This window comes from Carassius carassius, chromosome 16 (assembly GCF_963082965.1).
Source record: "Carassius carassius chromosome 16, fCarCar2.1, whole genome shotgun sequence".
In the NCBI taxonomy this organism is placed as follows: Eukaryota; Metazoa; Chordata; class Actinopteri; order Cypriniformes; family Cyprinidae; genus Carassius; species Carassius carassius.
The window spans coordinates 20,626,274-20,641,354 of NC_081770.1; the positions used below are offsets into that span (position 1 = coordinate 20,626,274).

The 15,081-nt window shown below is 38.3% G+C and overlaps 1 protein-coding gene across 1 annotated transcript; it reads left to right on the forward strand.

Moving 5' to 3' along the window:
- The first annotated feature begins 4,799 nt into the window (after nt 1-4,799).
- Nucleotides 4,800-6,238, forward strand: LOC132159861 (mast cell protease 1A-like). The gene is made up of 5 exons (XM_059569495.1): nt 4,800-4,947; nt 5,029-5,179; nt 5,292-5,433; nt 5,689-5,937; nt 6,022-6,238. Exons 1-5 carry the CDS (start codon nt 4,887-4,889, stop codon nt 6,178-6,180), a joined length of 762 nt encoding a protein of 253 aa, XP_059425478.1. The 5' UTR covers nt 4,800-4,886; the 3' UTR covers nt 6,181-6,238.
- The last annotated feature ends 8,843 nt before the right edge of the window (nt 6,239-15,081 follow it).

Below are 15,081 nucleotides of genomic sequence, written 5' to 3' on the forward strand. Positions count from 1 at the left end.
TCGGTGGAAACGAGGCAATAAATGACCGGAAGTTTTTACAAAACTGTCAGCTTATCTTCTTTGGATCCATTGCATAATTTCTAATATTAAGTGATTTTTGTGTTGAGAAAGGATGACATACTTGATTAAATGTTTAATAAACAAACTGTGTTTTAAGCACCAATATGTTTAAGATTTCCTCAGTCTGCAGCCCTTTAAAATAGTAGTAACTAATAAGGATTCAAATAAACAATATATATATATATATATATATATATATACACGCACACATGCACTGTTCCTGTAGCTCAATTGGTAAAGCATTGCATTATCAAGTGCAAGGTTGGGGGTTCGATTTCCCGGGAACACGTGATAGGTAAAAATTGATAGCCTGAATGCACTGTAAGTTGCTTTGAATAAAAGCGTCTGCTAAATACATGAATTTAATTAAAAAAAAAAAAAAAAAAAAAAATATATATATATATATATATATATATATATATATATATATATATATATATATATATATATATATATATATATATATATATATATATATATATATATTAACCCTGTGATGATAATTATTTATTCTATTAGCTCAAAAAAACAAGGGTTTCTAAGGGATTTTTCCCTTTCGGACCCACAACCTTAGGGTTAGGAGTCAAACTCTCTAGGCCACGACTTCTGATTCTGGGAGAGAAGACTATAATGCCGGCTGTTCTGACTCACAGCCTATAAGCACGTTTACATATGTGCAGGATTTGCCATTGATGATTCAAATGCAAGATTTGAGCAGTGTACACCAGCGGACCTCAATTCCAGTCCTCACGCCCCCCTGCCCTGCACAATTTGTATATTTCTCCTTTGGCTTCAGACGTTCGTTCTATTCAGATGTCAGTGCCCTGCGAAATGAACATCACAGGATATTCCGCCAGTATCATGTTCATGATTCCAGTTCCTTTCAAAGTACACTGAAGTGTGCGGGACATACATTTAAATTTATAGAGGTATATGATGTCAAACTTGTCCGTGTGTGAAGACATTGTGCAGCGCAAATCCGAGAATAAATGTTTTCAAAGTGAGGTAAACTTCAACAGATTTCCCCTGCTCAGGGAGTAGGGGGTAATGAACACTGCAAAGGGACCATGTAAATGGGAACACAGTTGCATACACAGAGCTCACTTCTAACGAACTGGTTATCTGAATCAGGTGTGTTAACAAAGAGAGACGTGCAAAATATGCAGCTGGAGGGCACGATGACTGGAGTTGAGAACCGCTGGGGTAGAGTAGCACTTGTTGTTTGTTGTTTTTCCTATTACAAATGCAGCCATGGTTTTATGTTTACGCAGCGCGATGCAACTTAACACGTAAAAACACAGAATAAGTCATTATAATCCGTCATTATGTCCCCATGTCACCTTTATTTATTTATATAGCGCTTTAAACAAAATACATTGCGTCAAAGCAACTGAACAACATTCATTAGGAAAACAGTGTCAATAATGCAAAAATGATAGTTAAAGGCAGTTCATCATTGGATTCAGTTATGTCATCTCTGTTCAGTTAAATAGTGTCTGTGCATTTATTTGCAATCAAGTCAACGATATCGCTGTAGATTAAGTGTCCCCAACTAAGCAAGCCAGAGGCGACAGCGGCAAGGAACCGAAACTCCATCGGTGACAGAATGGAGAAAAAAAACCTTGGGAGAAACCAGGCTCAGTTGGGGGGCCAGTTCTCCTCTGACCAGACGAAACCAGTAGTTCAATTCCAGGCTGCAGCAAAGTCAGATTGTGCAGAAGAATCATCTGTTTCCTGTGGTCTTGCCCTGGTGGTCCTCTGAGACAAGGTCTTTACAGGGGATCTGTATCTGGGGCTCTAGTTGTCCTGGTCTCCGCTGTCTTTCAGGGCAGTAGAGGTCCTTTCTAGATGCTGATCCACCATCTGGTCTGGATACGTACTGGATCTGGGTGACTGCAGTGACCCTCTGATCTGGACACAGACTGGATCTGGTGGCCACGGTGACCTCGGAACAAGAGAGAAACAGACAAGTATTAGCGTAGATGCCATTCTTCTAATGATGTAGCAAGTACATAGGGTGTTATGGGAAGTGTTTCCGGTTCCGGTTTACCTAATTAATGCAGCCTAAAAATCCTTTAACGGATTTGGATAATAAAAGCATATTAGCATGTTATGTGTATGCCAGGTTAAAGAGATGGGTCTTTAATCTAGATTTAAACTGCAAGAGTGTGTCTGCCTCCCGAACAATGTTAGGTAGGTTATTCCAGAGTTTGGGCGCCAAATAGGAAAAGGATCTGCCGCCTGCAGTTGATTTTGATATTCTAGGTATTATCAAATTGCCTGAGTTTTGAGAACGTAGCGGACGTAGAGGATTATAATGTAAAAGGAGCTCATTCAAATACTGAGGTGCTAAACCATTCAGGGCTTTATAAGTAATAAGCAATATTTTAAAATCTATGCGATGCTTGATAGGGAGCCAGTGCAGTGTTGACAGGACCGGGCTAATATGGTCATACTTCCTGGTTCTAGTAAGAACTCTTGCTGCTGCATTTTGGACTAGCTGTAGTTTGTTTACTAAGCGTGCAGAACAACCACCCAATAAAGCATTACAATAATCTAACCTTGAGGTCATAAATGCATGGATTAACATTTCTGCATTTGACATTGAGAGCATAGGCCGTAATTTAGATATATTTTTGAGATGGAAAAATGCAGTTTTACAAATGCTAGAAACGTGGCTTTCTAAGGAAAGATTGCGATCAAATAGCACACCTAGGTTCCTAACTGATGATGAAAGAATTGACAGAGCAACCATCAAGTCTTAGACAGTGTTCTAGGTTATTACAAGCAGAGTTTTTAGGTCCTATAATTAACACCTCTGTTTTTTCAGAATTTAGCAGTAAGAAATTACTCGTCATCCAGTTTTTTATATCGACTATGCAATCCATTAGTTTTTCAAATTGGTGTGTTTCACCGGGCTGCGAAGAAATATAGAGCTGAGTATCATCAGCATAACAGTGAAAGCTAACACCATGTTTCCTGATGATATCTCCCAAGGGTAACATATAAAGCGTGAAGAGTGGCGGCCCTAGTACTGAGCCTTGAGGTACTATACACTGCACTTGTGATCGATAGGATACATCTTCATGCACTGCTACGAACTGATGGCGGTCATATAAGTACGATTTAAACCATGCTAATGCACTTCCACTGATGCCAACAAAGTGTTCAAGGCTATGCAAAAGAATGTTGTGGTCAATTGTGTCAAACGCAGCACTAAGATCCAATAAAACTAATAGAGAGATACACCCACGATCAGATGATAAGAGCAGATCATTTGTAACTCTAAGGAGAGCAGTCTCAGTACTATGATACGGTCTAAATCCTGACTGGAAATCCTCACATATACCATTTTTCTCTAAGAAGGAATATAATTGTGTGGATACCACCTTTTCTAGTATCTTGGACAGAAAAGGGAGATTCGAGATTGGTCTATAATTAACTAGTTCTTTGGGGTCAAGTTGTGGTTTTTTGATGAGAGGCTTAATAACAGCCAGTTTGAAGGTTTTGGGGACATATCCTAATGACAATGAGGAATTAATAATAGTCAGAAGAGGATCTATGACTTCTGGAAGCACCTCTTTTAGGAGCTTAGATGGTATAGGGTCTAACATACATGTTGTTGGTTTAGATGATTTAACAAGTTTATACAATTCTTCCTCTCCTATGGTAGAGAATGAGTGGAACTGTTCCTCAGGGGGTCTATAGTGCACTGTCTGATGTGATACTGTAGCTGACGGCTGAATGGTTGCAATTTTATCTCTAATAGTATCGATTTTAGAAGTAAAGTAGTTCATAAAGTCATTACTGCTGTGGTGTTGGGAAATGTCAACACTTGTTGAGGCTTTATTTTTCGTTAATTTAGCCACTGTATTGAATAAATACCTGGGGTTATGTTTGTTTTCTTCTAAAAGAGAAGAAAAGTAATCGGAGAAAAGTAATAGTTTCTGTTACATCATCAAGTTGTTCTGAGGTTTTGGATATGCTAAGGAGTTTGGATACATCAGGAAGATAACTTAAAAAGCAGTCTTTTGTGTTAGAAGTGATGGTTCTTCCATACTTGTAACAAGTAGAATTTACAATTTTGGCTAGATGAATTTTGCAAAGAACTAAATAATGATCTGAGATATCATCACTTGGCTGAATAATTTCAACACCATCAACATAAATTCCATGTGACAGTATTAAATCTAGAGTATGATTTCGACAATACTCGCCTGCCATAGTTTGTAATGGGTTATATTTTTATTGTCTTGTCACGCCGGTCTTCTGACCGGGACATGCATCATAGTATGCAGAACACACCTCACTTTTCAGCCCAATGAGCTTTGTAAAAAACGTGTTTTAGAAAGGTAGGGCATAGAGGAGAAACAATAATGTGCAGTATGTGGAAAATTATGGTTTTTTTTACCTTAAACTGCATAAAAACATTTCATACATTTTATTACTACATTAACCTCTGGTAGAACTCCTGTAATTTGTATGGCCCAAACTTCATTATATGAATAATCACATCAACAAATTCCAAGGTTGTCCAGTTGCCAAATCCTGTGTGAAACGCATCCTTCTCACACAATCGACGCATACAAATTTCAACCCATTTATCCCCTCAACTTGGCAACCGAAAATGAAAATGAAACCGGCTGACGATCGTGACACTTTGTATGTTGTGGTTTCACATAAAAGTTTATGCAGATGACAAGAAATAGTATCTTCTTACTATCAGTGAAACTGACACCACAAGTCGAGAAAGAAAGGGTTGCAAGTAGCTCAGTTTCTCAACCCATCCTTATAATTATATCGTTTTTTGCTTATTGATTGTCTTCATGATGACCATCATCTCTCTGCTCCTGCTGGCCTCTCTGCTGCCACACTGGACCTTCACTGGTGATTATATAACAGCATTTATTATGTTGTTTAATTGGTATGTACAGAATAAGCTCACTAATAATTCTATCTCTTTCTCAGCTCGTGTGAATGTGGGTATAGTCAAAGGCAAAGAAGCAAAACCCCACTCCAGACCCTACATGGTTTCTATTCAGAATAACTTTAAACATACCTGTGGTGGATTCCTCATCTCTGATGAGTTTGTCATGACTGCTGCACATTGCTGGAAAGGGTAAGAGTTTTGTTCAGTCTATACTGCAATGTTGAACTTAATCTGACAAAATGACTGCAGTGCAACAAGACAATGATTTGGATTACAAAAAGGGATATTTCTCTTTCAACAGATATCCAAAGATTCTGACGGTTGTGGTTGGTGCTCATGACTTAAGGAACAGTGAGGATTCATACCGTGTTGAAGTGAAGTCCTACATCTCACATCCACACTATACATTCTGTTCACTTCAGAATGACATCATGCTTTTGAGGGTAACAACCTGTAAAACCGTTTTGTTTAAAATAATCTCTTATCAGAAAACAGTGGCATAAACCTGACATAACCATATTTTAATTTCTATTCATATATATATATATATATATATATATATATATATATATATATATATATATATATATATATTTTTTTTTAAGAGGCAATTGTAAATAGTAATAAAAAAATAAATACTGGCCTTCAGGGCTTCTGTACTACTCTCAAAAAATAATGGTTGGGTTTTTGAATTACAGCTACAGGAAAAGGTCAAACTAAATAACTATGTTAAATGGATATCATTACCGAAGGAAAGAGATGTTAGTGGAGACACTCTCTGCAGTGTTGCGGGCTGGGGACAACTGTGGACGAATGGGATATTGAGCAATCATTTAATGGAGGCAAACATGACTACAATAAACCACGAAGAGTGTCGACGTAAATGGGGATCCAAGTACTTGGCATCACAGATGATCTGTGCACATGGTCATGGAGGATCCTGCAAAGTATGTATACAAAACATTTACAGATTTTATGTTAATATATGAACTGGTTTCACTAGTGATGTTCTGATCTTTGTTTCTTAACAGGGAGATTCAGGAGGTCCTTTGGTTTGTGGAAACACTGCAGTTGGTGTGACATCTTTTGGGTCCAGAATACAATGCAATTCACCTGCCCATCCTACTGTCTATACTAAGATTTCAGCATATCTTCCATGGATTCACCAAATTATTAGAAATATTAAATGAATTAGTTAAAAATTATTTCTTTGAGTTCTTCTGTGTATCTCTCAATAAAAATGTCACATGGCAATCAATATGTCGACGTGTCCTCATTGCCACAAACCATACATAAAAATTTTCCTAAGTCCTAAGTCATTCCACATTAGTTCACTTGGTTGCTATCTTTGGTAATGCTCTTTAATTTGCAGCCATGCATGTACGGCTCCTAAATACCGGTCTGCCGTATTAATGTTAATCAGGCAACAAAAGATTTTAAATGACTGTATACATGTTAAACCTACTGTATTAGAAAAACCTTTGAGACCACTGGTGTATACATATTTAGATATCATGAAATAAAATGTTTCATAATATGTCCATTCTGTCATGCTACCGCTACTGAGAGGAGCACGGAGCGAGGAACGAGGACACGTGGAGATTATTTCAAACAAGGAGACTTTTTATAAATATCCAACAGAACTAGGAACACACACGTAGCAGGGAAAGATGACATTAAATACCAGTTGAAGAACTCAGAACAGGAAACATTGTACAGATTTTAAAATCTTGCTTATTACTTATAAAGCCCTGAATGGTTTAGTACCTCAGTATTTGGATGAGCTCTTGTTACATTATAGCCCTCCACGTCCGCTGCGTTCTCAAAACTCAGGCAATTTGATGCCTAACATTTTTCGGGAGGCAGACACACTCTTGCAGTTTAAATCTAGATTAAAGACCGATCTCTTTAACCTGGCTTACACATAACACACTAATACGCTTCTAATATCCAAATCCATTAAAGGAACACTCCGACTTTTTAGGACTTTAGCTTATTCACAGTATCCCCCAGAGTTAGATAAGTCCATACATACCTTTTTCATTTCTGTGCGTTCTGTAAGTGTTATTTGACGCACCCACCGCTAGCCTAGCTTAGCACAAAGACTGGATGTAAATGGATACTGGTAGCATAGTAATCCCAATAAGTGACAAAATAATGCAAACAATTTCCTATTTACATGTTGTGATCTGTATAGTCACAGCGTGTACAAATAACAAGGCCATATGAGACAGAGAGCATTTTTAATCGTATAAATACTGGGAACTATATTCTCACTAGGCGTAGGAGCACAGCTAACGTTACTTGGGCGGAGTGGCTACTTGGGCGGAGTGATTAGCGCAGCACACGAGACCGTAAACAAAACAAACGTGACTAACTAGCTAGACGTGACTCGTGATCATGGCTGACTTTGAGGAATTGTCAGACTCAGAGGAATTTTACTGTGTATCAAACCAAGATCCAGAATCATATAGTTTTGAGCCAGAATACACAGACGAGGAGTTACAAACTTTGGAAGCTGTAAGACGAAGGGAGAATAAGAACGAACACGGACTAGTGGTGTAAATGTGGAACATGCCAACCTATGACGACAGAAACCGAGTGCCTTTGTTGTAATGAATGGGACCGGGTATTGCCATCAATGTCAAGGCTTGATGACAATCAAAATATTTGCGTCACTACCACGGAAGATTTCTCTGCTCTAATACACCCGGCAGTTGTCTTTTTTTTCCCATTGTGACAAGATCAACTGGAAGAAACGCCCCATGCCGAGTGAACCTAATGGTCAGCTGTCCACCAAGTAAGTGATTTTGTTATAATGATCATTCATAGTTCAATGAAATTGTAGTATAGCCATTGCATACAGTGTGTCTCAATAATAACAATAAAGGGGATACACGGATCCCCTATTCACGTAATAGTGTCACTACTAAGGTTATATTACATTAGCATGGCACTGTTACAGTATGGCTAATGTTAGTCATCTCAAAACATGATGGAACACTTACCGCAGCAACAGGTGATCCAATTTGTCCTGTCTTTATTATCGATGGGATGGCTGTATCCTTTAGCACACGTTTCATGGTCCGTGTGGCAACTTGCATTTCTTCAAAATAGTCGTCTACAGTAAAATGTTCAGAGCAAACGAAATACTTTGTGATGGTGTTTACAGGTGTGTTTGGATCTATTTCCAGAGCAAGTAGCCATCGATTCATCAGGTCAGCGTTTGTGGTTGGAACTCTATGAAACATCATAGTAATACCTGGTCTCCCCTGTTTATTGTCGCAGTTATTTACAATACAGTGAACACCCATGATTGTACACTATAAATCTACTATCTAGTAATTGCTGACTCTATTACTTCAACTCTGAGCGAACTCTCTTCTCCTCACCACGGCGCGTCTCGGGTGCTGCGCTAATCACTCCGCCCAAGTAGCCACTACGCCCAAGTAACGTTAGCTGTGCTCCTACGCCTAGTGAGAATATAGTTCCCAGTATTTATACGATTAAAAATGCTCTCTGTCTCATATAGCCTTGTTATTTGTACACGCTGTGACTATACAGATCACAACATGTAAATAGGAAAATGTTTGCATTATTTTGTCACTTATTGGGATTACTATGCTACCAGTATCCATTAACATCCAGTCTTTGTGCTAAGCTAGGCTAGCGGTGGGTGCATCAAATAACACTTACAGAACGCACAGAAATGAAAAAGGTATGTATGGACTTATCTAACTCTGGGGGATACTGTGAATAAGCTAAAGTCCCAAGAAGTCGGAGTGTTCCTTTAATGGATTTTTAGGCTGCATTAATTAGGTAAACTGGAACCGGGAACACTTCGTATAACACCTATACTTGCTACATCATTAGAAGAATGACATCTACGCTAATATTAGTCTGGGGAAAATTAATTTACAGCGATATCATTTAATTGATTGCAAATGATTGCACAGATACTAGGGGTGTAACGATTCACTCGTTTTCTCGATGCATCGATTACAAACCCTGTCGATTCATATGCATCGATCTTGGAACATGATTTTTGAATCGTGAATCGCCGATCTTGGACAGCAATCAATTCAAAATAATAAGAATCGAATGAATCGCGATTTCTATAGTGATTCAATGCTTTCAAAATGTATAGGCTACACATTAAATTATTACACGCACGAATTAATGGAGACCTTGAAGAGTGTTCGTGAATCCTCTTATCTGTCCTTCACGCGCTCCACTGTTTACCGCCTGAGACTGTCACAGGATTGCGCTCGCGCTCCGTTCGTCTCTGACGCAGCTGACGTGTGATCTATAGGACTCGTGAAGTAGTTTTATACTTTTCTGTAGTTTGTCAATGGCTCTCTGCATCTTACCGACGGAGTTACCGGAGCCGTCGACAGCTGTGTTTATTGCATGGACGGAGCAGAAATGTAAGTGTCTAAATCATACGCACAGTTCCACTGAATGATAAGTGTGTTTAAACAATGCGGATGAACCGAATATACGAAGGAAACTTTTAAAATTAACCACAGCATTAACAACGACCTTGAAATAAGAGCACGAGATTTATCTGATAATCAGATGCATGAAAGTAGCGTTTGTTTCATTAGCAAACAGACCTCTGGCGCGTTTTCTCTCAGAATCATTCGCTGATGGAAAGGAAAAGTTAAATAGAGATGAAGACGTTTTCACAATGAAAGAGAAGCGATCTCGCTCTCATAGACGTGCGTGCCAGGCTATATCTGCAGCTAAACTGAATAAAAGCAGAATGAACTGATGAAACCCACAAACAGTTTATGAATGATGCAGTGCTAATTGACATTTATTACAGTACAGAAACTATAAAGTATATTTTCTACCTTTCTACCTATTCTGTGCAGAAAATTTAAATAATTGCTAATTAAATGTAGCCTAGTATATAAAACAATCATAAAATTGCCAATTAGGAAAAAAATATATATTACAAATGATTGATTATTGTCCAGCAGTGTATTTGATTTATTACAGCTAATTAAAAGTAATTTAAAAAGTTCCTTGTAAAAAATAATTCCTTGTAAAAATAAAAATAAAAAAATTATTATTATTATTATTATTATATAGGCTACATACATAAAATGATTGTATTTGACATTTCTGTCACTTCTGAAATTATGGCTATGCCCCTGGTGTGACAAAATGTTAGCTTATACATAATACTCTTTAAGCTCTTTTTTAAAAACTTGGCTTACATACATTTTTACATATGCCATGTTGCATCATTAAACTAGCATTTAACAATGGACAAAAGTTTATTTATTTTTTTTTTAACCTATGGTTCTCTAACCATAAATGCTACTGTAATTTGCCCCCTGACTAAGCATTTAAATAATTTAGTAGAAGCATTTAAATAATCCCGTGAATGCACTTAAAGAATGCAGAATCGAATCGTTATAATCGAATCGAATCGAATTTAATTGTGAATCGAATCGAATTGAATCGTTCTAAATTTGCAAAAATCGTTCTTGAATCGAATCGAAAACCTATGAATCGTAATCGAATCGAATCGCTGCCTTCCCAAAGATTCACAGCCCTAACAGATACTATTTAAACCAAACTGAGATGATGACATCACTGAATTCAATGATGAACTGCATTTAACTGTCATTTTGCATTATTGACACACTGTTTTCCTAATTAAAGTTGTTCAGTTGCTTTGACACAATCTTTTTTGTTTAAAGCACTACATAAATAAAGGTGACTTGACGTGACTTGACATGACAAAGCGGGCAATTAGAATATCATTAAAATAATTCCCACCTATGGAAATTTGAATGGCTAGGGGATGGGGAGGGACAAGGTCGTGGTTAGAACGCCTGGTTGAGTGCATCAGACAAGAGGATGAAGAAGAAGTGCTTCATGTTTTGTAGTAAGTAAAGTAATTTATAAATAACTATAAAAATTGACAGCAATGCATATTTACAGTACCTTTTGAATTTCAGATTTTTTTAAAATAAACATAACACATAATACTGTCACATTTATCTGTACATTAGTAAATGCAGTTATTATTAGAGAAAGATTGCAATATCTGTGCGCGCAAAGGTTCTTTTTCAGAATTCTCGGGTTCTGAAACTGGCTCAAATTGATATGGTAATATTGATACAGTACCAGGGCGGACAGAACTTGCTGTTTTGGCAAGGGGCGGGGCAGTACACATCACTGTTCGCCAATCACAACGCACTGGGACAGATAACCAATCACATCAAAATTTGTTTTTCAGAAGGCGGGCCTTCATTACACCTGGAATTAATCGAGCTGTTTGTGTCAGACTGGGGAGAAAGGTATTGTAATAATGTAAATTATGTGAAAAATAATGCGTTTTTCCAATAAGCATTAGAACATGTTTTAGTACACCCCCCCCATAAAAAAAAGACTTTGTAAAAGAGCATAGTAGGACCCCTTTTGTCACGGGCCGGCAAAGAAAGAACAGGGTCTGGGTCCAAATGCAGGGAAGATTATCTTTAATAGAACAAAAAGGCCAACACGGCAAAAACAAAACCAAGATGCATAAACCACGAGAACCAGGAACACTTACAAATCACATAATAGTAACATTAATACAGCCAGACAGAGTGGTGTGTGAGAAGAGAATATATAGTCCATGACAATGAGTAACAGCTGTGTGTGATTGAGAGACAGGTGTGCGGAGTGAAGGTAAATGACTCCGGGAACAAGGGAGAAACACAGGTGTAGCAACTAAACAGTAATGAGGTGGCAAGGTGGCCTGGGTCAGAAAAGAGACAGGACAAAAGCACATGGCACCAAACAAACACAACACTCACAGAAGACAGTGACAGAAAGACAGAAAACTGTCACAGAAAGACAGAAAACTGTGACACCTTTAAAATTTTTGATGGTTTAGTACAAAAAAATACTTTGAGGGTTTAGTATTTAGTACAAGTTCTCATTCAACAACAATACTAATCAATAAAATTAATTTCCAAAAAAAAGCCAACAATCTCTGAATGGAAAACTTGCTATTAAATAAATTAAATGTACAGGGACTGAAGTAGTTTAAGTCTTTGGTTCTTTTAATTGTGATGATTTTGGCTTACATTTAACAAAAAAACACAAATTCTCAACAAATTAGAATACTTCATAAGACCAATAAAACAAATTAGAATATGGTGACATGCCAATTCAATTCAATTCAATTCAGTTCAATTCAATTAAATTCAAGTTTATTTGTATAGCGCTTTTTACAATACAAATCGTTACAAAGCAACTTTACAGAAAATTACGTTTATACAATATTTAGTAGTAGCTTATAAGTGGTGACTGTCAGTTTGTGCATGTATGACGGGATTTTTCAGAAAAATTAATACAAGACGTAGTCAGCCAGACAATGAACATTATTAACAGCAATTATTATATGATGCAGTCACACTTGTAGCAATATTTGTTAGTTCTGTTAGTCCAATCAGCTAATAAATTCAAAATACCTGCAAAGGTTTCCTGAGCCTTCAAAATGGTCTCTCAGTTTGGTTCACTAGACTAAACAATCATAGGGAAGACTGCTGATCTGACAGTTGTCCAGAAGACAATCATTGACACCTCTCAAGAGTAAGCCACAAACATTCATTGCCAAATAAGCTGGCTGTTCACAGTGTTATATCCAAGCATGTTAACAGAAAGTTTAGTGGAAGGAAAAAATGTGGAAGAAAAATATGCACAACCAACTGAGAGAACCGCAGCCTTATAAGGATTGTCAAGCAAAATTGATTCAAGAATTTGAGTGAACTTCACAAGGGATAGACTGAGGCTGGGGTCAAGGCATCAAGAGCCACGACACACAGACATGTCAGGAATTTGATTACAGTTGTCGTATTCCCCTTGTTAAGCCACTCCTGAACCACAGACAATGCCAGAGGCATCTTACCTGGGCTAAGGAGAAGAAGAACTGGACTGTTGCCCGGTGGTCCATGTCCTCTTTTCAGACGGGAGCAAGTTTTGTATTTCATTTGGAAACCAAGGTCCTAGAGTCTGGAAAAGGGGTGGAGAAGCTCATAGCCCTAGTTGCTTGAAGTCCATTGTTAAGTTTCCACAGTCTGTGATGATTTGTGTGCAATGTCATCTGCTGGTGTTGGTCCATTATGTTTTTTGAAAGTCACTGCACTCGTTTACCCATAATTTTCGGAGCACTTCATGCTTCCTTCTGCTGACCAGCTTTTTGAAGATGCTGATTTCATTGTCCAGCAGGATTTGGCACCTGCCCACACTGCCAAAAGCACCAAAAGTTGGTTAAATGACCATGGTGTTGGTGTGCTTTACTGCAGCAAACTCACCAGACATGAACCCCATAGAGAATTTATGGGTTATTATCAAGAGGAAAATCAGAAACAAGAGACCAAAAAATGCAGACGAGCTGAAGGACACTGTCAAATAAACCTGGGCCTCCATTACATCTCATCAGTGCCACAAACTGATCAGGCAGTAATTAAAGCAAAAGGGGCCCCTACCATGTAGTGAGTACATGTACGGTAAATGAACATACTTTCCAGAAGACCAAAAATTCCCTAAAAATTAATTGTTCACTTTTTTATTGGTCTTATGAAGTATTCTAATTTGTTGAGAATTGGTGGGTTTTTGTTAAATGAGAGCCAAAATCATCACAATTAAAAGCACCAATGACTTAAACTACTCCAGTCTGTGTGCACTAAATTAATTTAAAGGTCCCGTTCTTCATGATCCCATGTTCTAAACTTTAGTTGGTGTGTTGTGTTGTTGTTAGAGTATAAATAATATCTTTAAAATTCTAAAGCTCAAAGTTCAATGCCAAGCGAGATATTTTATTTAACAGAATTTGCCTACATTGAATGACCAGTTTGGACTACATCCCTCTAGGTCCTGCAGTAATGACGTCACTAAAACAGTTTTTTGACTAACCTCCGCCCACATGAATACACAAAAAAGGGGGTGTGGTCTTGGTGCGCTCCGACAAAGAAGAGGAAGTGTTGCGTTTGTGTTTGTCGACATGTCGTCGAAACGCTGTTATTTTCATCTCAGAGTCCAATCACCTTTGTTTGGGCTTCCCGGGGACGCTGTACTTAGAGATCAATGGTTACATTTTATGTTTAACTCTGTCTCAATCAGTTTAATGCCGGATTCGCACAAAGATTATTCTTGAAAGATGGAGCAGTTCCCTCTTTGTCTGGAGAAGGCATTGTTTATGGACCACAACCGGTAAGTAGGGATGGGTACCGAAACCCGGTATTAAAATGGCCCCGGGGCTAAATTATGAAAGACGGTAGTATCAGTAAGATCTGACGGTATCGGTTCTGCTTAAGGGTACTGGAGGGGAAAAAATGAATGTACTATGTATTTTTGCTTAATAATGTTATCGTGCACATTTTATCTCACCAAAATTTCTAATGTGCGATCATATTAAGACGTTTGTCTGTGAGATCTGCGAGATCTCTCATGCGCGCCGCGGAGGCTGTCTGTCAGTCACACACACACACCAAAACGAGCGCAGCGCACGCACAGAAGTAACAGTATGAAAACTCCCGCTTAATAATAAAGAGTGGCGATGGCAAAGAGATTTGCTTAATAATGTTATCGTGCACATTTTATCTTACCAAACATTTCTAATTTGTGATATTATTAAGGCGTTTGTCTGTGAGATCTGCGAGATCTCTCATGCACGCCACGGAGGCGAAAGGTTGTGAGTTCGAGTCTCGGGCCGGCAGGAATTGTGGGAGGGGGGAGTGCATGTACAGTTCTCTCTCCAGCTTCAATACCATGACTTAGGTGTCCTTGAGCAAGGCATTGAACCCCCAACTGCTCCCCGGGCGCCGCAGCATAAATGGCTGCCCACTGCTCCGGGTGTGTGTTCACAATGTGTGTGTGTGTTTACTGCTCTGTGTGTGTGCACTTTGGATGGGTTAAATGCAGAGCACGAATTATGGGTAACCATACTTGGCTGAATGTCACTTCACTTTCACATATCGTGTCTTTTGCACGCTCAAGTTCGTTATTTCAAATGTAGGCACGCGGTATGCGCGCTCATAATGGAAGCGCGTAATTCCAAGCGCGTCCGCACCGTATCGAGTTAA

Excerpts from the sequence above, each read along its gene's own strand:
- LOC132159861 (XM_059569495.1), top strand. The coding sequence starts at position 4,887 with ATGATGACCATCATCTCTCTGCTCCTGCTGGCCTCTCTGCTGCCACAC. Across the intron at positions 5,180-5,291 it reads GCTGCACATTGCTGGAAAGG|ATATCCAAAGATTCTGACGG; the intron begins GTAAGAGTTTTG and ends CTCTTTCAACAG. Across the intron at positions 5,434-5,688 it reads ATGACATCATGCTTTTGAGG|CTACAGGAAAAGGTCAAACT; the intron begins GTAACAACCTGT and ends TTTGAATTACAG.